Source organism: Dreissena polymorpha, chromosome 8 (assembly GCF_020536995.1).
Source record: "Dreissena polymorpha isolate Duluth1 chromosome 8, UMN_Dpol_1.0, whole genome shotgun sequence".
In the NCBI taxonomy this organism is placed as follows: Eukaryota; Metazoa; Mollusca; class Bivalvia; order Myida; family Dreissenidae; genus Dreissena; species Dreissena polymorpha.
Genome location: NC_068362.1, coordinates 29,049,838 through 29,074,373, shown reverse-complemented (window position 1 = coordinate 29,074,373; position 24,536 = coordinate 29,049,838). Strand labels below are relative to the sequence as shown.

The window sequence follows — 24,536 nt, the reverse complement described above, 5'->3', positions numbered from 1 at the left end:
GAAAACGCCACACTGGAATTTCGGGAATTTCGCGTCGTGTAAAATCCCATTTTGGAAAAAAAAATCACAAAACTGGCTCAATTGGGAAAAATAATCGCATGTAAATAGTGTTTCTTATATTTGAAAGAAGCTGTTAACTGGTAAATAAAGACTATTTTGATAACATTTAATTAAAATTTTACAAAATATTATGAACATGTGTCATAAGTGCAGGTGTTTTAATATGATTTTGAGGAAAGGGCCTGGCCTTTTTTGAGGGGAAAATAATCGCGCGAAATGCCGGACTTTGGAGAATAATAAGAAAATCTTAAATAATCAATTTTACATATTTTACTGTTTTTAAAACAAATTCAGGGCGACAGATAATTTAATTATGCAATATTTTTCTAATTTCTACACTGGATCAGGTTAACTTATATATTTAAAGGTTTAAAAAAAAATAAAAAAATATTTTGTTATTTTTTTGGGAATTTGGTTGTTGTTTTTTTTTCAATTGGAAAAAACAACCAGATTTGCATTGGGAATGGGGCCGAAATTCGGACTCATGGCATAGGGTGGAAAAGGCCTGTTTGTATATTTTTTTGTTGCCATAGCGACCAGAATTTTTGACGTAAGAACAAAATGAAATGACGTGCATAATGTCCATATTGCTATCTATCCATGTTTGAAGTTTCATGAAAAAATAATGAGAACTTTTAAAGTTATCGCAGGATCCAGAAAACCACCCTTTTCATCAATATTTCTAGTCTATTTGTTGCCATAGCAACCAAAATTTTTGAATTAGGAACAAAATGAAATGCTGTGCATAATGTCCATATTGCCATCCATCCATGTTTCAAGTTTCATGGAAAAATATTAAGAACTTTTAAAGTAATCGCAGGATCCAGAAAAGTGTGACAGACTCACAGACAGACAGACAGACACACAGAGCGAAAACCACAAGTCCCCTCCGGTGAAACCGGTAGGGGACAATAATGTATTCTTCTATAAAGCATAACAAGCAAAACAATCATGCATACCTTACTTATTCAGACTCAGAGTCAATGTACGCACTGATAAGACTTAAACTTGACTTTTGCAATGCATCACATCTTGTGTAGTCATTTACTGGTTAAGAGACAGTACCATCCACTTTATTGCTAACATGTTTATATTTGTTTTTGCCTTCCAGAGTTTGTCTTTCAACAGTGCACTGATTTTCTGAAGATTGCTCTGAAGATAAACCAAGCTTCAAGTCTGATGAACTAGTATCCACATGTTTGTCTGGCTGCCTGTCTGTAAAAGTTTCTTCATCAGAATTTAATCTGCAATTATTTACAACAACATGGCTGGCATCAGTTGTTATTTCTGTAAAAGACTTATTAGCATTTTTAAAATTGTCAAGCCCCTCTCCTTCTACACAACTGTTACCAACGCTACTTTCATCAACACCTGCTGAAGAATCTTCAACTGCACTGTCGTTGACTTGTTTCACATCATTACTTTCTTCTGAACATGCAGATATACTGGATTCTGATTGACTGGAATTTCGTCTAAATGAAAAATTGGAACCAACACTTTTGACTTTCTTCTTTATACCCAGGCTTTGTTTGGACAATGTGGAAACGCCTGTCATCCCTGGCATAATGGATCTATCAAATGGAGAGCTCTGTTTTTTGGAGTTCAGAGTCTCTTTGATGATTGCTAACTTTTTCTCCTCTGGACTGCTAAGTTTAGGGACTTTGATCTTTTCAAATAGTGGACTGTTTCTTTTAATGGCCTGTCGCTCATCATAGACTGGAATATACACATATATTTTTCAAAGACAATATATATACAATCAAACTATTTGCTTTCTCAGAGACAATTTTGTCATGTGTTATACACAGCTCAAACGTCATACATACTTATAATACTTACAGCTTGTTTCTTCTTGATATGATAATACAAAGACTACATTTTTTATTACAATACTTATATGGAAACTACATGTATTACTGGACGTAATTTTTCATGTTCTGAAAACATACAAGCAAGTGCAGTTGGCATCGTAAAGCTTTATATGGCTCTGAATTATCAGCAATCGCAAACATTGAACCGTTTTTAACAAATATCTATCAAGATTTAAAAGATCATATATGTGAATTACTATTTATCAAGGTACTTAAGACTTTATATGTTGGTTGGATATAAAGTTAATAAAATGTGTTAAATTTTTGTCTAACTTTAATACACAAGTTTGGAAAACTGCCTCATAATGGCAAGAGCCAAACAAACGGGCCAAGAGGAGGGCTTGAACTGGGATATGTTAACCCAGTGAATACCTTTCCTCATTATAGTAATAATTATATATTTTTAAAAAATGATGTCGTGTTGGAAAACATTATCTCTCAGAAGAAAGGCTGGAGACTAATTTCTTATACTTTATTTATGCTTTTGAAATATGACATAAACCTTTAAACTAGCCTAAGGGAGTGTTTATTGTGGGTGAAAATCTTACTCTCATGCCCATCACAATAATGTTTTAGATATTTTAAATTCCATTTATGGCTGACAAATATATGTCCTTAACAATGTCCACAAGTAAATTAATAATTCATGACATTGACTTGCGATCCTGACACTTTCCAAGTACTTTGAAAATAGGTTATGTCTGTACCACTGCAGCTTGCTTGGCTTTTTCATAACATCTTTGTGTTCAAAATCAGTTTTAACTAAGTATAATTGAATTTTAAACCTACATTCTAAAGCCCTATACTTGATCAGAGATGCCAGTTTCACATCGTCTGCAGTCTTTTTCTGTAGTGGGATTTCTAGTGACGACTTTGCCAGCAGTGCTGCATCCACGTCTTGCTCTGACTTGTGGGCCTTTTTTTCTTCCTGAATAACAGCAATGTCAAAACAAATGAGCCTTCCTCTGTGAAAAGGGTTGTAATGCATGTGTGTTAAGGTAGCCCCACTGTAATGGGCACCTTTCCAAATATAATCTAATGTATAATTTTCTTAATCAGCATCATTTCACTGAATTACATGCACATTTTAGGTAGGCTTTTTATGCTTTTTAAAAACAATACTGACTTTGTCAAAACCACCCCCACGCTCGGCTTTGTCCAGTTTATTTTCAACCCTGTGGTATATGAAAGTTCCATAATTCATCCAGATTTCCAAATATGGGCATGCAGTTGGTGTGTACAGATGCAGTAAAGAAAGGTGTTTAAAGTTTAAACAAGATGAAATAAGTATTCTTTACAGACAGTTCTTTTTTATAACTTGTTATCCATGGAATAGCGCCATTAAATGTAAGTGTTTTCAGCCAAGTAGAAATTAGGTTGGTTAAAAACAAAGTGTCATAAATTCAAAATTTAAGTAATATTTTGAACTTAGTTTTTATAGAAGCACTGTATACAGCAACAAGAGATGTGTTCGTCAGAAACACAATGCTCCCTACTGCGCCGCTTTGAAATTAAAAAAAATTGACCTTTGACCTTGAAGGATGACCTTGACCTTGAAATTCTACCACTCAAAATGTGCAGCTTCATGAGAACGCCGCTTTGATTTTTTTTTAGACCTTTGACCTTGAAGGATGACCTTGACCTTGAACTTCCACCACTCACAATGTGCAGCTTCATGAGAACGCCGCTTTGAAATTATTTTATTTTTTGACCTTTGACCTTGAAGGATGACCTTGACCTTGAACTTTCACCACTCAAAATGTGCAGCTTTATGAGATACACATGCATGCCAAATATCAAGTTGCTATCTTCAATATTGAAAAAGTTATGGCCAATGTTAAAGTTTTCGGACGGACAGACGCCATATATTTGACATTTGACCTTAAAGGATGACCTTGACCTTCACCTTTTACAACTCAAAATGTTCAGCTCCATGAGATATGCATGCATGCCAAATATCAAGTTGCTATCTTCAATAGTGAAAAAGTTAAGGCCAATGTTTAAAATATTGGACGGACGGACAGACGCCATTTATTAGACATTTGACCTTGTAGGATGACATTGACCTTCCCCTTTCACCACTCAAAATGTGCAGCTCCGTGAGATACACATGCATGCCAAATATCAAATTGCTATCTTCAATATTGAAAAAGGTATGGCCAATGTTAAAGTTTTCGGACGGACAGACGCCATATATTTGACATTTGAACTTAAAGGATGATCTTGACCTTCACCTTTCACCACTTAAAATGTTCAGCTCCATGAGATACACATGCATGCCAAATATCAAGTTGCTATCTTCAATAGTAAAAAAAGTTATGGCCAATGTTAAAGTTTTTGGACGGACGGACAGACGCCATATATTAGACATTTGACCTTGAAGGATGACATTGACCTTCACCTTACACTACTTAAAATGTGCAGCTCCGTGAGATGCACATGCATGCCACATATCAAGTTTCTATCTTCAATGATGCAAAAGTTATGGCCAACGTTAAAGTGTTTTTTCGGACGGACGGACAGACTGACATACACACATACTGACACACTTTGTGACGGACAGTTCAACTGTTATATGCCACCCTACCGGGGGCATAAAAGTACCAAGAAATATACAGATTTGCCGTGTACTTTTTGAAATAAAAATGCAACATGCATGATTCGTATTTTTAGGAGTATATCACCCAATTTGGCCATAATGTTGTTTTAATTTTAAAATTGAAGAATGTGCATACAAATTGCAACAAATTCAACAATAAACATAGCTTATATGCTATATTAAATCAAATATCATTAGAAAATAAATAAAATGCGTCGCAAAAAGTATGCGTTGTCGGCAGGATTCGAACCTGCGCTGGAAGGTCCCAAAAGATGTCTAGTCTATCGTCTTAACCACTCGGCCACCACAACTTCACCTTAGTAGTTGCTTAAATTATGTATCTATAAGTAAACAGGTAAAACGGCTCTTCGATCTTTGAAGAAATCGCGAAAAATCATTACAGTGGCGCAACCTTAAGTGTGGTACCAGATTAGCCTCTGCTGTCCACACAGGCTAATCAGAGATAACACTCTCCCCATAACTGGATTTCGTCTAGAACAGTCTTACTTTCAACACAAATTACAATAAAAGCAGAAAGTGTTGTACCTTATTAGCCTGTGTAGACTGAACAGGGTAATCTGGGACGACACTTTATGTACATGCATCAAACACCATTTTCTCAAAGCATGTTACAAATTATGTCACTTTCAAATGTAAAGATAAGGCAAGTACAATCATATTCACTAAGTGGTACCTTGCAAAGACTGACCTCCAGTTATCTGGCCAGTAAGTCTGACCTCAGGTCATTGGTAAGCAACGGGAGGTGTTGAATACCAATATGCCCCTAGTGTTTGCTTGATAGCCGATAAGAATAGTCCAAAAGTGAGGCTGTGTGATAGGAATGGAATGGGATGGTCATCAGCAACTACTTTTACAAAATCCAAGACTTTTCCAGATGGAACATAACCATGCATGGCCACACAATAAGAAGACCTCCATAATTGTCTTTTACCTAATTTCTGTACTTTTTACAAATGTCACGATGCAGATTTTAGTTTCAATTATTTGTCTAACCATAGCAACCAAAGTTCTTGTCTGATAACAACAAAAAAAAGAACAATTTACATATTCACTTTATAGCCCTAAATCTTCAGACAGAATTTTATCAACCTAGCTTAAGTACTTTTTTGTTGTCCCAGGATCAACATTTTAGTTTTCACTCATTTCGGTAATCATATAAACCACATTTTTTGCCTGAAAAAGAAAGCCTCTGAGGTAACATGCATATCCAATATGACCCTTAATCTATGTATTAGTTTATCAACCAAAATTAAGTACTTTCTGAGGATCCAGATATTATGGTCTGATAGACCAACTGACAGACAGATCGACAGACTGACAAAAATGAATTCCCAATGCCCTCTATCCACATGCTAAGTTTCATCAACCTTGCGTTCATACTTTTTAGCATCACTTGATCAAGGTTTTAGTTTTCAATAGTTTATGTATCTGTAGCAGCTGTAGCCATTTCAACCTTAGTTTTTTCTGACAAAATGAAATAATGTGAATATTCCCGTCTCTATCCACATTCAATGTTTCATCAACCTAGCTTTCATACTCTTTGAGTCCATCCAGATTGTAGTTTTCAATAGTTTTATACAATAACAACAACACTTTTTGACTCACATATAGTGACTCTCAAATCACATAAAAAGATACATCAACCAAGATGAATAATTCTTTGAGTTATCATAAGATCTGAATTCAGATGGACAGAAAAATAAACAGACAGACCTATAAACCTTAAGTCCCCTCCTATTACGTCGGAAAAGGAAAATTAATGTGATCAGTTGAGAAAAAAGATCAGTTTGTATAAATACTTCTGTGCATAATTAACATTGATTTTTTTTCAAAATATGTATGAACTGCCCCTAATCCATACCCTAAACTTCTGCCTTTCTAGTTTATTCAGCAAGTAATCATCCCTGATCCATACACTAAACTTCTGCCTGGCTAGTTTATTCAGCAAGTAATCATCCCTGATCAATACCCTAAAATTCTTCCTAGCTAGTTTATTCAGCAAGACGTAATCATCCCTGATCCATACCCTAAACTTCTACCTGGCTAGTTTATTCAGCAAGTAATCATCCCTGATCCATACCCTAAACTTCTGCCTGGCTAGTGTATTCAGCAAGTAATCATCCCTGATCCATACCCTAAACTTCTGCCTGGCTAGTTTAATCAGCAAGTAATCATCCCTGATCCATACCTTAAACTTCAGCCTGGCTTGTGTATTCAGCAAGTTATCATCCCTGATCCATACCCTAAACTTCTTCCTAGCTAGTTTATTCAGCAAGACGTAATCATCCCTGATCCATACCCTAAACTTCTGCCTGGCTAATTATTTCAGCAAGTAATCATACCTGATTCATGCCCTTAACTTCTGCCTACCTAGTTTATTTAGCAAGTAATCATCCCTGATCCATACCCTAAACTTCTGCCTAGCTAGTTTTTTCAGCAAGTAATCATCCCTGATCCATACCCTAAACATCTGCCTGGCTAGTTTATACAGCAAGTAATCATCCCTGATCCATACCCTAAACTTCTGCCTGGCTAGTTTATTCAGCAAGTTATCATCCCTGATCCATACCCTTAACTTCTGCCTGGCTAGTTTATTAAGCAAATAATCATCCCTGATCAATACCCTATACTTCTGCCTATATTTAATAATATTTATTGTACAAATAAAATTTGGAAATTAATTCGTACCTAAGTCTGAGGATCTATGCGTGCTTTTGCTATTTTGGCGGTATTGGTGTCATGTATTTGCAATGTGGTTTCTTATCTTCACATTTCGTCTGTAGTGGCAGACATCCAACTTTCACATCTTTAATGCAGTGCAATTATTGCAATTATGAATGTAGTGTCATACACCCATGTTTCTCACGTGTATTAGACGTAAACATCTCTTATGTGGTTTAATATGTTTACATTGTAATGTAGTGTCAAACGTCCAAAGTTCTTATGTGACATTTTATCACAGTCCTACAACTATTTACGTGTATGCATATGTAAGAAGATACAAATGTTCAATATTTGTTTTTGTTTCGCCGTTTTCTACAAGACATATACACACGGTCAGTTCAACCACTCACATTTTCTTGGGCATGCCAGATCACCAGTTCTATAAGCAAATACGTATTCCAGTAATTGACATGTCTGAACTACTTAAATCAGAGGTAGCTGATAGAGGAATCAGGAATGTCGTATATAAAGAGCGCAACTTATTCATTACCGACGGGACTCATAGTATTTAGGCCTTGATCTGTGAGTTCTGTTCTGAAGATCTACATTTATCTACATGTATTATTCTGGTTATATATTCAGACGGAAGGGGAACTACAGCGCGTTGACGACACGGCTCTAAATGGTGTAATGTTGATGTGCAAAAATCTAGATGGTCTTTCCGGTGGTGAGATCACTTCCGGCGTAGGACTCTGGGGCACGTGGTTTCCATGGACACGCTGTTGACGAGATGTGAAAAATTACGTAGAGGTTATGGTTCAGTTCAACTTCCGAGCTGAACAGGATCAAGTAAATAATCACGGTTCCTTAACCCATTTATGCCTAGTGAACTCTCCCATCCTCCTAAATTGGAACAATTTATTTCCAAAATTAGGGATGTCTAGTATATTTATTTCTATAATTAGAATATTTTTTACAGAAATTCCTTTAAGCAAACAGCGCAGACCCAGATGAGACGCCGCATCATGCAATTCAATGCTGACAGCTGAACGTTCGGAATTACACACTTTCATTTTGGGGTGCTATTTGTGAAACTTTAGGCTGTTTTGGACATACTTGGACGATTTTCATCAAATAAAAGGTGTTTTATCATAGATGGACCCTTCCTGCTGGCAACCACAACGACATATGTGTGCATTGTTTGATCTTTCATGTTGTTGCATTGTGTTAATCAATACACCTGTGAAATTATAGTTGAATACCTTTACTCTTATTATATATATAAGGACCAATTTTTTTTTCAAGTACCTGTGTTCTACGGCGCACTTTTTCCAGTGTTAAAGAAGAGTTAACAGTTAATTTGTTATATTTTTGCACAAAGTATGTACATTCGCTATATGGGATTCCACATTGCTGATTAATCAATAAACACTTTAAAACCTGATAAAAATACATACACCGGAAACAAGTATTTATAAATACATCTTCATTACCGTCGCTGTGAAATTTAATAACTAATAAAACTTATTAATAAAACGATACAATTAAATAACGTTTTTAAGTTCACGACTTTTATAAATATCGGCAAATATACCAACAGTTTAATAAGAAACCCAACAGTTAAATTAGAAATATACTTCATGTTCAATGTAGTACATTACAGTTTACCAAAGCAAAAACGTATGGATGTTATAAGTTCACCTTATAAAATACTTTATGCGCGCAGATTTCATTGAAATGTGCGACCGACTGCACAGGGAGGACCGGTCTGTAATGGCCGAATATAGCCACGTGCTATAAATGGGCACCGATTGCTTCGAGGCAGACTCCATTAGGGAGAGCTGTTATCGACGATCGGTGCTTGAACCAAATACCGCATGCATGAATAAGTACAACTTGTGAACGACGAGGCATTTGCTTGTGTAAATTTAGAAGAAATGTTCGTAAATCCATTTAATATTGCTAAATGATAATAACATATCTTAAAATTACAAATCATATTGCTTTATGACAATTCAATGTTGATACATATCACAATTTAATGTCTGTATATGGCAGTTGCTTTTTACATTTTTATGCTCTCCCAAAATTTTTGGGGGGAGCATAATTATAGTCGCCGCTTCGTCTGTCCGTGCGTGTGTCCGTCCGTGCACAATTTTTGTCCGGGTTATTTCTCAGCAATTAATGACCGGAATTCAATTAAACTTTATGGGAAGCTTCACTACCAAGAGATATAATATTATCAGCCGGTTCTGGTCGGATAATTTTTCACAGAGTTATGGCCTTTGAAATTTTCTATAAACTGTACATATAGTGCAAATATTGTCCCCAACTACTGACTGGAATTCAATGAAGCTTTATGGGAAGCTTAACTACCTTGAGGAGATGCGCATGTAATTTGTGGGTTCTGGTTAGATTATTTATTTAGAGAGTTATGGCCCTTTGAATTTTTTAAGTTGCTAAACCATCCATCGTATTATTTTGTCCAAAGTTATGCCCCTCAAGACGTTTCCTTTTATCTGAATATATAGTGCAATATTGTGACAAAATAAACCTTTAGGGAGCATCACCCGTCTCTGATGGTTTCTTGTTCTTTTTGTAACAAACTTACTGCAACTTCTCTGCGCCTTTGTCCTTTTTGCATCACTTGGTGACATATTCTAATCAGTAGATTAATTGCATGTGTCGTTACTTGATTTGTCACTATCAAATGACCATGTAGAGTAATTGCTTAATGGTAACAACATACTAGAATGCTCAATACTGTATTAGTGTATAGTGAAAAGTTTTGTTTCAATGAAAAAGCTACTCTTAATATTTGTTTACACTTTTAAAGCTGCAAAAATGTTTCAATGGTTTCTTAGGGACACATACATGTATATTTGTTTCTTCTTGCTTCAATAATGTTCAACAAAGATATTATAATTTATTCTTCTATTAAGCATAACAAGCAAACTAATCATGCACACCTTACTTATTCAGACTCAGAGTCAATGTACGCACTGATAAGACTTAAACTTGACTTTTGCAATGCATCACATCTTGTGTAGTCTTTTATTGGTTTGGAGACAGTACCATCCACTTTATTGCTAACATGTTTAAATTTGTTTTTGCCTTCCAGAGTTTGTCTTTCAACATTGCACTGATTTTCTGAAGTTTGCTCTGAAGATAAACCAAGCCTCAAGTCTGTTGAACTAGTATCCACATGTTTGTCTGTCTGCCTGTCTGTTAAAGTTTCTTCATCAGAATTTAATCTGCAATTATTTCCAACAACATGGCTGGCATCAGTTGTTATTTCTGTAAAAGACTTATTAGCAGTTTTAAAATTGTCAAGCCCCTCTCCTCCTACACAACTGTTACCAACGCTACTTTCATCAACACCTGCAGAAGAATCTTCAACTGCACTGTCGTTGACTTGTATCACATCATTACTTTCTTCTGAACATGCAGATATACTGGATTCTGATTGACTGGAATTTCGTCTAAATGAAATGAAATTCGATCCAACACTTTTGACTCTCTTTTTTATACCCAGGCTATGTTTGGACAACGTGGAAACGCCTATCATCCCCGGCATAATTGATTTATCAAATGGAGAGCTCTGTTTTTTTAGAGTTCAGAGTCTCTTTAATGATTGCTAACTTTTTCTCCTCTTGACTGCTAAGTTTAGGGACTTTTGTCTTTTCAAATAGTGGACGGCTTTCAATTTCCTTTCTTTTCATGGCCTGTCGGTCATCATAGGCTGAAATAAACATAAATATATCTAACAAAATATATAAACAATCAAACTATTTGCTTATTCAGAAAAAATTGTGTTAAGTGTTATACACAGCTCTAACATCATGCATACTTATAATACTAACAGCTTGCTTCTTCTTGACATTATAATACAAAGACTAAATTTGTCATTACAATACTTATATGGAAACTACATGTATTACTGGACGTTATTATTCCTTTACTGGAAACATACAAGCAAGTGCAGTTGGCATCTTAAAGCTTTGTAAGGCTTTGTAGTATATGCAATTGCAAACATGGAACCGTTTATAACAAATATCAATTATTCAAAAGATCATATATATGATCAAGGTTCTAAACACTGTATATGTTAATTCGATAAAAAGTGTATAAAATGTGTGAAATTCTTGTTTTACTTGAAAACACAAGTTTGAAAAACAGCCTTATAATGGCAAGAGCCCAACAAATGGGCAGATAGAAGGGCTTGAACTGGGATATGTAAATCCAGTGAATAACTTTGCTAATAATTAGATATTTTTTAATTTGATGTTGTGTTGGACAAAATTATGTCTCAGACAAAAGGCTTGAGACTAATTTCGTATTGTGGATGAAACTCTTACCCTCATGCCCATGACAATAATATTTTTAGATATTTTAAATTCCAATCATGGCTGACAAAGACACGTCCCAAACAATGGCAATGTACACAAGTAAATTGATAATTCATGACCTTGAATTACAATCCTGACACTTAGTAAGTAATTTGAAAATCCATCCGAGTTGGACAAAGCTACAAAAAAGGTTTGGTCTGTACCACTGCTGCTTCCTTTGCTTTTTCATAATACCTTTGTGTTTTAAATCAGTGTTAACTTAGTATAAATGAATTTTAAACCTACATTATATTGCCCTATACTTGATCAGGGATGCCAGCTTCATGTCGTCTGCAGTCTCTTTCTGTAGTGGGATTTCTAGTGACGACTTTGCCAGCAGTGCTGCATCGACGTCTTGCTCTGACTTGTGGGCCTTTTTTTCTTCCTGAATAACAGAAATGTCAAAACAAATGAGCCTCTCTCTGTAAAAAGTGGTGTGAATGCATGTGCGTAATTTGTGGTCCCAGATTAGCCTCTGCCATCAGCACAGTCCAATCAGGGACAACAATCTTCGCATAAACTTGATTTTCTTCTAGAACAATCTTCCTGTCAACAAAATATACATTAAAAGCAGAAAGGTGTGTCCCTAATTATTCTGTGAAAACTGCACAGGGTAATCTGGAACAACACTTTATGCACATACATCAAACCCAACTTTCTCAAAGCATGTTACATATTGAGTCACTTTCAAACATAGCTGAGGTAAGAACAATCATATTCAATAACTGGTAACTTGCAAAGACTGACCGCCAGTTTATCTGGCCAGTAAGTCTTGTGACCTCAGGTCATTGGTAAGCAACAGGAGGTGTTGGATACCTATATGCCCCAAGTTGTTGCTTGATAGCCAATAAGAATAGTCCAAAAGTGAGGCTGAGGATTGGATTTGGATGGTACTCAGCAACAACCTTTCAACAATCCAAGACTTTGTCGACTAGAACATTACATGGCCACACAATAAGAGGACCTCCATTGGTGTTACCTATTTTCTGTACTTTTTACCAATGTCAGGATGCAGATTTTAGTTTCAATTATATGTCTAACCATAGCGACCAAAGTTCTTGTCAACACCTGAAATAACGTGCATATTCAGTATGACCCTCAATCTTTGTACTGAGTTTCTTAACCAAGATTCAGTACTTTCTGAGGATCAAGATATTTTGGTTGGATAGACCGACAGACTGACGAAAATGAATTCCCAAGGCCCCCAATCCACATACTTAGTTTCATCAACTTTGATTTCATACTTGTTAGTTATCACTGGATCCAGGTTTAAGTTTGCAATAATTTATGTAACCATAGCAGCTGTAGCTATATCAACCTTAGTTTTTTCACTGACAAAATGAAATGCGTTGTTAAACGCATTATTCAAAATTGATTTTACAATGTGGTTAACATACTTCTGTGTGATACAAAACGGTAAGAATCGCAATTTAAAGGGGCGTTTTCACAGATTTCGGCATGTATTGAAGTTTGCCATAAAATGCTTTATATGGATAATTGTAAACATTGGATCTAAAACATCTATTTAGAAAAACAAACATGAATACATTTTAAGAAAGAAAAAAAATGAAACCCTCAACTGGGCGCGATCCACTGACCCCTGGAGTAAAAGTCTATCGCTAAGACCACTCGGCCAGTTATGATGTATTTTATTCTTTATATAAGCAATCTTCGTAGTATCACAAAATATAATGACAACAGAACTCTCAAAATTCTTAAATCGTTTCGTGTTGCAACGCTTTATAATTTTCAGGTTTTTAAATCGTCGAAAGTTGCATTTAATGGATATTTTAGCGCGTGGTAAATGTTCAGTATTACTGTTTCCTCACAAATATCATAACTACAACGAAAATTCGCGATTCTGAATTTTTTTTTAATTTTGTCAATTTACCAAAACATGAAAAGGCCCCTTTAATATGCTTTTCAAACTCTGTATATTATTATTGGTTGCTTATGCTGTTACGACGACTTATAAAATCGTTTCCAAGAGTTACAAGGAAATACTACTTCTTGGTAACGAGATAAGAAGTCGTGATAAAAACAGATATACAAAACATGCACGTTTCATGTCTGCTCCATCTTAGATTCATTGTGTTACGGTATTCGACGATGCTTATATAAATTCAGAAACCGGAAGAGTTAAATATGCAAAACTATCTAGGGAAAAAAGTAACATGCAGTGTGAACCGTTATTTGGCTTAATTTAGACGCATTATTTTGAGTGCACGGTAAGATTCCTACAGTTTGGAATGTATAATCATCTTTGACACAAACTACGAGTATAAGGTAGATAGGCATCGCTGAAAGCTGTCATGTGATTGGTAAGATAAGATAAACTTTAAAACCTATGGTTAAGTCTACACAGCGGGCAAATAATGGCTCATATCACTTATAAAAAAAATACTAGGAAAGAGATTTTAAAGTGCGTCTTATCTCAATGTCCTTCAAATGTGCTACATGCGGTAGACAGCAGTCGTTCAGCACGCATTTCGATGTCACGTCAGCAGGCCACATTGTGTCTTATGTTAGTGAGAGCGAGTGCTTTCCTGCTTCAGTCTGCGCAGCGTAATGTTGTAGAAGTGTTGGAAACCAGAAATGGCGTCGCCTTCGGAACGTGGTCGGCACCCCAGTTTTGTCCTTCGTCGTTTTATGCGGTGGGATATAAACTTAAGGTGGGCATTAATATATTATAGTATATGTTTTTTATTTTTGTGTGACTATTGAATCTTGCAAATTTAATAAACATTACTGTGTCTTCATCTCTTATGCCCTCGTGATAGGTTAAGCAAATGTAAACCCGCACTATTATGTGTTTGGCGATGAAAATGAAGGTGCTGCATATGATGGTGGAGTTGTGGTTACATCTGATGATAATGTCGATGATGAATATGAGGAAGAGAACGACGTCGATAAGGAAGACAATCATGATTGGATCTATTTTTAAACTATTAAAATTAATTTCGTATATGGTATCTTCATCAAATGCATCTTATGACCATAATCATGAAATAAGTTGTGTCAATTTGTTCCTTTCGCCAGTCACGCCTTTGAACATGACAAACAACATCCCCAGCTACACAGTTGTGTGAAAATATTTATTGTAAAAGCAAAATTTTGAAATTAATTGGTACTTAAGTATGCGTGCGTTTGGTATTTTTGGCGGAATTTGTGTCATTTGTAATGTGATTTTGTATCTTCACACTTTTTCTGTAGCGGCAGACATCCAACATTCACATCTTTAGTTTTTCCATTATGAATGTGGTGTCATAAGCCCACGTATCGTATGTGTATTTGACGTCCACATATCTTATGTAGTTAATAGTATGTTCACATTTTTACGCAGTGTCATACGTTCAAATTTCTTATGTGACATTATGTCACAGTCCTACAACTATTTATTGTATGTATATGTAAGAAGACATAAATGTTTAATATTTTTGTTTGCTTCTCCGTTTTCTACAATAGATATAAATACGGTCAGTTGAACCACTCACATTTTTCTTGGGCATGCAAGATCACCAGTTCTATTAGCAAATACTTATTCCAGTAATTTACATATCTGCACTACTTAAATCAGAGGTAGAGGATTGGTGTATATATAAAGCGCAACTTATTCATTACCAAATTGACTCATATTATTTAGGACTTGAAAACATTTATCATTCTGATTATATATTCAGACGGAAGGGGAACAACAGCGCGGTGACGACACGGCTCTAAATGGTGTAATGTTGCTGTGCGAAAATCTAGATGGTGTTTCCGGTGGTGAGATCACTTCCGGCGTGGGACTCTGGGGCACGTGGTTTCCATGGACACGTTGTCGACGGGATGTGAAAAATTACCTAGAGGTTATGGTTCAGTTCAACTTCCGGGCTGAACAGGATCAAGTAAATAATCATTGTTCCTTAATTCTTGGGATTTGAATCATGATACCATAGCATTAGGTCTTACTTTGTTCATAACTTAATTATTCGTAACTCATTTGTGTTACTGTTTACTGTTATGCAGCTGTATTAATAACTATATTAACCGTAACACCTTTGTTTCATATTTTGCTTTTCTAATTAACCAATATAACAATAACCAATATAAAATGTCCGATTCTATATTTAGCAATTATATAAGTTTTCATACTCTTTTAAGTCAAGCTACGTAAAAACGAAACGACATTGACTTTGAGCGAATTGAACTTTACAGACGTTGACAAATATAAATATCGGTTTTCCAGTAACTGAACAGTACAAACACATTTCTAAGATTGTTTAGGGCGGTGGAGACGATACAGCCGGAAACGACATCCAATTTCGATGCAATTTCTTCGAAACCCGGACAACCGGTGAGATTCTAATCGCACAGGGCGGCATGCCTTGGGGTAATTGGGAGTGGAGCAACCAGTGTCCGCCTAATTCGGCCATCTGCGGGATACAGACTAAGATCGAGAGCTCCCAGGGCGGCGGAGACGATACCAGTCTCGCGGACATTAAGATGTTCTGCTGTTATGACTGAACACTACGCCGTATTCTTTTCGCTCTATTTGAAGAGATTAAAAACTTGTGTGGGCTCTCGTAGCATATTAATACAATTTCGGTAAAATTTCAAATTCGAATGATTTCATTACCAAGAATTTCGAATAAAAATGTTTCAAAAATTACACATGGCGTTGAAATAATTGTTGTGACTGCATGCTCTAAATCAAATACGGAAGAACAAAGATACTATAAATCCATTACGTGACTTCTCGGACGAAACTGTTCACTTTTATCGATTTTTTCATTTAAAGGAAGTCCCTTCTAAACGGAAATCGAGTTTAGGCGGAAAGAGTTGTCTCTGATAAGCCTGTGTGAATTGCACAGGCTAATTTTGGACGGCTTTGTTACGCACTTGCATTAAGCCCAGTTTTCCCAGAACGAGATTCAATTAATATAGAGTATTTCAACCGATGTTACCTAGTGTATGTGCATGCTTGAAGTTCTCAACTATGAAAACACAAATTAATTATTCTAATTGTCGATAGTTGTCCGATTGAAGTTTGTCTTAACTTTTGCCAAAGTGTATCATTCATCAAAGTTGTATTCTATATTATTATTATTATTATTACTCAACATTGTCATGAGATCCTGTCGGATAAACGCAACACTGAAGTTCTACGGCGCACTCTTTCCAGTGTTAAAGAAAAGTTATTTGTTATATTTTTGCGCAGAGTATGTACATTCGCTATATGGGATTCCACATTATAAATTAGTCAATTAACACTTAATAACCTGATAAAAATACATACACCGGAAGTAAGTATTTATAAATACAACTTCATTACCGTCGCCATGGAATGTAATTACTATTAAAACTTATTAATAAAACAATAAAATTAAATAATGTATTTAAGTCAATGACTTTTATAAATATCGGCAAGTGTACCAACAGTTTAATTAGAAACCAAACAGTTTAATTAGAAATATACTTCATGTTCAATGTAGTACGTTACAGTTTACCAAAGCAAAAACGTATGGACGTTATAAGTTCACCTTATAAAACGCTAATACGCGCAGACATCATTGCCCATGTGCATTCTAATGCACAGGGAGGACCGGTCTGTAAGGGCCGAATATAGCCTCGTGCTATAAATGGGCACCGATTGCTAAGAAACTCCATTAAGGGGCTCCATTAGGATGAAAGTCGTTTCTTAGTCTTCGGTGCTTGAACCAAATACCGCACATATAAATTAGTACAGCGTGTCAACGACGTGGCATTTGCTTGGGTAATGTTGGAAGACATGTTCCCAAATCCAATTATGTTGGTAAATGAGAAGTGCATATCTCAAAATGACAAATCATATTGCTTTATGATAATTCAATATTGATCACAATTTTATGTCGGTATATGGCAGTTGCTTATTGCATTTTTCTTTTCGTTACAAAAATACTGCAATTTCTCTGCGCTTTTGCCCTTTTTGCATCACATTCTAATCAGTAGATTAATTCCATTTGTCGTTACTTGATTTGTCACTATCAAATGACCATGTAGAGTAATTGCTTAATGGTAACAACATACTAGAATGCTCAATACTTTGTGTATTAGTGTATAGTGAAAAGTTTTGTTTTAATGTAAAAACTACTCTTAAAGGGGCCTTTTCACGTTTTGGTAAATTGACAAAATAAAAAAAAACTGTTTCAGATTCGCAAATTTTCGTTTAAGTTAGAATATTTGTGAGGACACAGTTATACTGAACATTTACCATGCTCTCAAATAGCCATTATATGCATCTTTTGACGATTTAAAAACCTGAAAATTATAAAGCATTGCAACGCAAAAAGATTTAATAATTTGGAGAGTTCTGTAGATGTCTTAAAAGTTTATGAAACTACGAGGATTGCATATATTAAGTATAAAATACAACTTTCATTGTATAAGCACGGATGGCAAAGTGGTCTAAATGGGAGACTTTTTACATCAAGACTCCAGGGGTCAGTGGTTCGAGCCCTGTTGAGTGATACTTTTTTTTCGTTTTTTAATTTTAATCTTGATTTTTTACTGGAGCTTTTTAGATCAAATGTTTACATTTATCAATATAAAGCATGTAATGACAAACTTCAATACATGCAAAATCTGTGAAAAGGCCCTTTTAATATTTGTTTACACTTTGAAAGCTGCAAAAATGTTTCAATGGTTTCGTATGAACACATACATGATTATACATGATTATTTATTTCTTCTTGCTTCAATAATCTTCAACAAAGATATTCTAATGTATTCTTCTATTAAGCATAACAAGCAAAACAATCATGCATACCTTACTTATTCAGACTCAGAATCACTGTAAGAACTGATAAGACTTAAACTTGACTTTTGTAATGCATTACATCTTGTGCCAACAATGTTATCTTTAACATCATTTCGCTCATCATTAATCATGTAGTCATTTACTGGTTTGGAGACAGTACCATCCACTTTATTGCTAACATGTTTATATTTGTTTTTGCCTTCCAGAGTTTGTCTTTCAACACTGCACTGATTTTCTGAAGTTTGCTCTGAAGATAAACCAAGCCTCAAGTCTGTTGAACTAGTATCCATATGTTTGTCTGTCTGCCTGTCTACAAAAGTTTCTTCATCAGAAATTAATCTGAAATTATTGCCAACAACATTGGTGGCATCAGTTGTTTTTTCTGTAAAAGACTTGGTGCCACTTACAACACTGTCAAGTCTATCTCCTTCACCAAAATGGTTGCCAACACTACTTCCATCAACACCTGCTGATGAATCTTCAACTGCACTGTCATCGATGTGTATCACATCATTACTTTCTTCTGAACATGCAGATAGACTTGATTCTGATTGACTGGAATTTCGTCTAAATGAAAAATTGGATCCAACACTTTTGACTCTCTTTTTTATACCCAGGCTTTGTTTGGACAATGTGGAAACGCCTGTCATCCCTGGCATAATGGATCTATCAAATGGAGAGCTCTGTTTTTTGGAGTTCAGAGTCTCTTTAATGATTGCTAACTTTTTCTCCTCTGGACTGCTAAGTTTAGGGACTTTGGTCTTTTCAAATAGTGGACGGCTTTCAATTTCCTTTCTTTTCATGGCCTGTCGCTCATCATAGGCTGTAATATACACATATATTTTTCAAAGAAAATTTATAAAAAATCAGACTTTTTGCTTTCTCAGACAGAATTTTGTTATGTGTTATAAACAGCTCAAATGTCTTACATACTTATAATACATAACAATACTTATATAGAAACTACATGTATTACTGGACGTTATTTTTCCTTTTCTGAAAACATACAAGCATGTGCAGTTGTCATCGTTAACCCTTTGCGTGCTGGGAAATTTGTCGTCTGCTTAAATGTTGTCTGCTAAATTTCTAAAATTAGCATTTTCTTCGATTTTTTTCAAAGAATACTATCAGAAAAGCAAACAGTTTGGATCCTGATGAGACGCCACGTTCTGTGGCGTCTCATCTGGATCCAAACTGTTTGCACAGGCCTTCAAAATTCGGTTCCTGCACTGAAAGAGTTAAGATTTGTAAGGCTTTGTAGTATATGCAATTGCAAACATTGAACCGTTTGTAACAAATATCAATTAAAAAGATCATATATGTGATTAAGGTTCTTAACCCCATATATGTTGATTCGATAAAAAGTTTATAAAATGTGTAAAATTCTTGTTTAACTTAAATACACAAGTTTGAAAAACAGCCTCATAATTGCAACATCCAAGCAAACAGGCAGATAGGAGGGCTTGAGCTGGGATATGTAAATCCAGTGACTAACTTTGCTAATAATTAGAGATTTTTTTTTAATATGATGTTGTGTTGGACAACATTATGTCTTAGACAAAAGGCTGGAGACTAATTTCGTATTGTGGAAGAAACTCTTACCCTCATGCCCATCACAATATTTTTTTTAGATATTTTAGTATCCATTCATGGCTGACAAAGATACGTCCTAAACAACGGCAATGTACATAAGTAAATTGATAATTCATGACCTTGAATTGTGATCATGACACTTTTCAAAGTACATGTAATTTGAAAATCCATTCAAGTTGGACAAAGCTACAAAATAGGTTATGTCTGTACCACTGCTGCTTGCTTGGATTTTTCATAATAACTTTGTGTTCAAAATCAGTTTAAACTAAGAATTAATTAATTTTAAACCTACATTCTATTGCCCTATATTTGATCAGAGATGCCAGTTTCACATCGTCTGCAGTCTCTTTCTGTAGTGGAATTTCTAGAGACGACTTTGCCAGCAGTGCTGCATCGACGTCTTGCTCTGACTTGTGGGCCTTTTTTTCTTCCTGAATAACAGAAATGTAAAAACAAATGAGCCTCTCTCGGTTATAAGGGTTTTAATGCATGCGTGAACAAGTGTGGTCCCAGATTAGCCTCTGCTGTCTGCACAGTCCAATCAGGGACAACAATCTAGGCCTTAACTGGATTTTCGTCTAGAACAGTCTTCCTTTCAACAAAACTAGACATCATCTAGATACAACTTCTAACCAAGTTTGGTGAAGCTCTGATGAAAACTACTTGAATTAGAGAGCGGACAACATGCTGAATGTTTAAAACGCACTAAGTGACCCCGTGACCTAGTTTTTGACCCGGCAAGGCCCATGTTCCAACTTGGCCTAGACATCATCTAGATACAACTTCTGACCAAGTTTGGTGAAGATCGGATGAAAACTACTTAAATTAGAGAGCGGACACGGACCGACCGACAGACAAGCTCACACCTATATACCCCCTAAACTTCGTTTAGTGGGGGTATAAAAATACAATACAAGCAGATTGTTTTGTCCCTGATTAGCCTGTAGAGACATGGATAACACTTTATACACATGCAATAAACCCCATTTCCTCAAAGCATGTTTCAAACTAAGTAATGTTGAAACATAGCTAAGGCAAGAGCAATCAAATTCAATAACTGGTACCTTGTCAAAACTGACCTCCAGTTAATCTGGCCAGTAAGTTTTGTGACCTCAGGTCATTGGTAAGCAAAGGGAGGTGTGAATTGATTGGTCATAAGCAACAACCATTCATAAATCCAAGACTTTGCCAGATGGAACATAACCATGCATGGCCACACAATAAGAGGACCTCCATAAGTGTCATTTACCTATTTTCTGTACTTTTTAACCAATGTATGGATGCATTTTAGTTTCAATTATCTCTCTAACCATAGTGACCAAAGTTCTTGTCTGATACCAAAAACAAAAACATGAATAATTTACATATTCACTTTATAGCCTTAAATCTGCACACAGAATTTTATCAACCTAGCTTGAGTACTTCTTTTGCAATCCCAGGATAAAGATTTTAGTTTTCACTCATTTCTGTAATCATATGAACAACAATTTTTGACTGAAAAAGACAACCTCTGAAATAACATGCATATCCAATAAAATCCTCAATCTATGTACTGAGTTTTTCAACCAATATTAAGGTAGCGCACCCCTAATGATTTCCCGTGATTTCTTCGAAGGTTGAAGAGCCTAATATTAGGTGCCGTAGCCTAGTGGTTAAGGCGACAGACTAGAAATCTTTTGGGATATTCCCGCGCAGGTTCGAATCCTGCCGACGAGGTATACATTTTTGCAACGCGTTTTATTTCTTTTCTAACGTAATTTGATTTAATATTGGATATATAAGCTATGTTTATTGTTAAATATGTTGCAATTTTTATGCACATTCTTCAATTTTTAAAATTAAAACGTTATGGCTAAATTGGGTGATTTACTGCTGAAAATACGAACCATGCATGTTGCATTTTTATTTCAAACAGTAAACAGTCAATCTGTCTATTTTTTGGTATTTTTGCTGTATATAGTGTATCTATAAAAACTTAGTTCAAAATATAACTTAAATGATACTATTTTGAATTTTATGACACTTTGTTTTCAACCAACCCAATTTCTACTTGCCTGAAACCAATTACATTTCATGGCGCTCTTCCATAGATAACAAGTTATAAAAAATAAATGTCTGTAAAAGAAAACTTTTTTCATCTTGTTTAAACTTAAAACACCTTTTCTGCATCTGTACACACCAACTGCATGCCTATATTTGGAAATCTTGATGAATTATGGAACTTTCATATACCCCAGGGGTGCACATAAACTGGACAAAAGGTGAGTGTGGGGGGTTTTAAAAAATTAGTATATTTTTTTTTAAAGCATGGAAAGCCTACCTAAAATTTGCATGTAGTTCAGTGAAATGATGCTGATTAAGAAAATAATAGATTAGATTATATTTGGATAGGTGCCCATTACGGGTGCGCTACCATAAGTTCTTTCTGAGGATCCAGTTATTTTGGTCAGATAGACCAACTGACAGACAGATCAACAGACTGACAGAAAAGAATTCCCAAGGCCCTCTGTCCACATACTAAGTCTCATCAACTTTGCTTTCATACTTTTTAGTATCACTGGACCAAGGTTTAAGTTTTCAATAGTTTATGTATCTGTAGCAGCTGTAGCCATATCAACCTTAGTTTTTGTCTGACAAAATGAAATAATGTGAATATTTCCCTCTCTATCCACATTCAATGTTTCATCAACCTAGCTTTCATACTCTTTGAGTTACTGTCCTTCCAGATTCTAGTTTTCAATATTTTTTAATACAAAAACAAGCACACTTTTTGACTCACCTATAATGCCCTCTAATCACATATAAATATTCATCAACCAAGATAAAGTATTCTTTGAGTTATCACAGGATCTGGATTAAAATGGACAGAAAAATAAACAGACAGACCTATAAACATTAAGTCCCCTCCTATTACATCGGAAAAGGAAAATTAATGTGATCAGTTGAGAAAAAATATCAATTTGTATAAATACTTCTGCTCATCATCAACATTGATTTTCAAAATATGTATGGAATGCCCCTGATCCATACCCAAAACTTCTGCCTGGCAAGTTTATTATCCCCACGCTTTTTGAAAAAAAGGTGGGGATATTGTGGTTATCTCCGCCGTCCGTCCGTCTGTCCGTCCGTCCGTCCGTCCTGGCCACTATCTCCTCCTACACTAAAAGCACTAGAACCTTGAAACTTACACACATGGTAGCTATGAGCATATGTGCGACCCTGCACTATTTGGAATTTTGATCTGACCCCTGGGTCAAAAGTTATAGCGGTTGGGGTGGGGCCGCGTCACAAATTATCACTCATTTTTTTAGGTTATTTTACATTTACTTCTTTATTTCTACACCGATTCACTTCAAATTGATACTGGACCTCTCTTATGACAATACGGTCAATCTCAACCATGCATGGCCCCATTCCCAACCCTGGGGCGCCCCGCCCACATAGGCCACACCCACCAAAAATTTCCATTTACTATAATTTTTTCATTTCTACACGGATTCACTTCAAATTGATACTGAACTTTTGTTATGACATTAGGGTCAATCTCAACTATGCATGGCCCCAATCCCAACCCTGGGGCGCCCGCCCACATAGGCCACACCCACCAAAAAATTCCATTTACTTTAACTTTTTTATTTCTACACGGATTCACTTCAAATTGATACTGAACTTCCCTTATGACATTAGGGTCAATCTCAACTATGCATGGCCCCATAACCAACCCTGGGGCCCCGCCCACATAGACCACACCCACCCAAAATTGCCTTTACTATAATTTCTTCATTTCTACACCGATTCACTTCAAATTGATATTGAACTTCTCTTATGACAATACAGTCAATCTCAACTATGCATGGCCCCATTACCAACCCTGGGGCGCCCCGCCCACATAGACCACACCCACCCAAAATTGCCTTTTACTATAATTTCTTCATTTCTACACCGATTCACTTCAAATTGATACTGAACCTCTCTTATGACAATACGGTCAATCTCAACTATGCATGGCCCCATTACCAACCCTGGGGCCCCGCCCACATAGACCACACCCGCCCAAAATTGCCTTTTACTATAATTTCTTCATTTCTACACCGATTCACTTCAAATTGATACTGAACTTCTCTTATGACAATACGGTCAATCTCAACTATGCATGGCACAATTACCAACCCTGGGGCGCCCTGCCCACATATGTCACACCCACCCAAAATTGCCTTTTACTATAACTTCTTCATTTCTACACCAATTCACTTCTAATTGATGATGAACTTCTCTTATGACAATACGGTCAATCTCAGCTATGCATGGCCCCATTACCAACCCTGGGGCACACCTAGGTCAAACATTCGGCGTGGGGATACGCGTCGGCCTCTGCCGCGCCATTTCTAGTTCAGCAAGTAATCATCCCTGATCCATGCCCTTAACTTCTGCCTGGCTAGTTTATTCAGCAAGTAATCATTCCTGATCCATACCCTAAACTTCTGCCTGGCTAGTTTATTCAGCAAGTAATCATCCCTGATCCATACCCTAAACTTCTGCCTGGCTAGTTTATTCAGCAAGTA

At 35.9% G+C, this 24,536-nt stretch overlaps 2 protein-coding genes across 3 annotated transcripts in view; one reads left to right on the top strand and one right to left on the bottom strand.

The window, feature by feature from the left end:
* Window positions 1-315: 315 nt before the first annotated feature.
* LOC127841356 (coiled-coil domain-containing protein 130 homolog) overlaps window positions 316-24,536 on the bottom strand; it is a 33,702-nt gene continuing 9,481 nt past the window's right edge. Inside the window, exons 6-7 of one of the 2 annotated variants that reach the window (XM_052370163.1) lie at window positions 2,721-2,859; window positions 316-1,776 (exon numbers count right to left, since the gene is read on the bottom strand). In XM_052370163.1, coding sequence (XP_052226123.1) covers window positions 1,112-1,776; window positions 2,721-2,859 — 804 coding nt within the window. In that variant the 3' untranslated portion in view covers window positions 316-1,111. Of the gene's footprint in view, window positions 1,777-2,720; window positions 2,860-18,333; window positions 19,205-20,266; window positions 20,406-24,536 lie in introns of those variants that run through there. The other variant, XM_052370162.1, reaches the window with a different exon arrangement.
* LOC127841357 (vitelline membrane outer layer protein 1-like) lies at window positions 14,017-16,251 on the top strand. Its single transcript, XM_052370164.1, has 3 exons — window positions 14,017-14,275; window positions 15,284-15,490; window positions 15,870-16,251. The coding sequence occupies exons 1-3, from the start codon at window positions 14,096-14,098 to the stop codon at window positions 16,107-16,109; spliced, it is 627 nt and encodes a 208-aa protein (XP_052226124.1). The 5' UTR covers window positions 14,017-14,095; the 3' UTR covers window positions 16,110-16,251.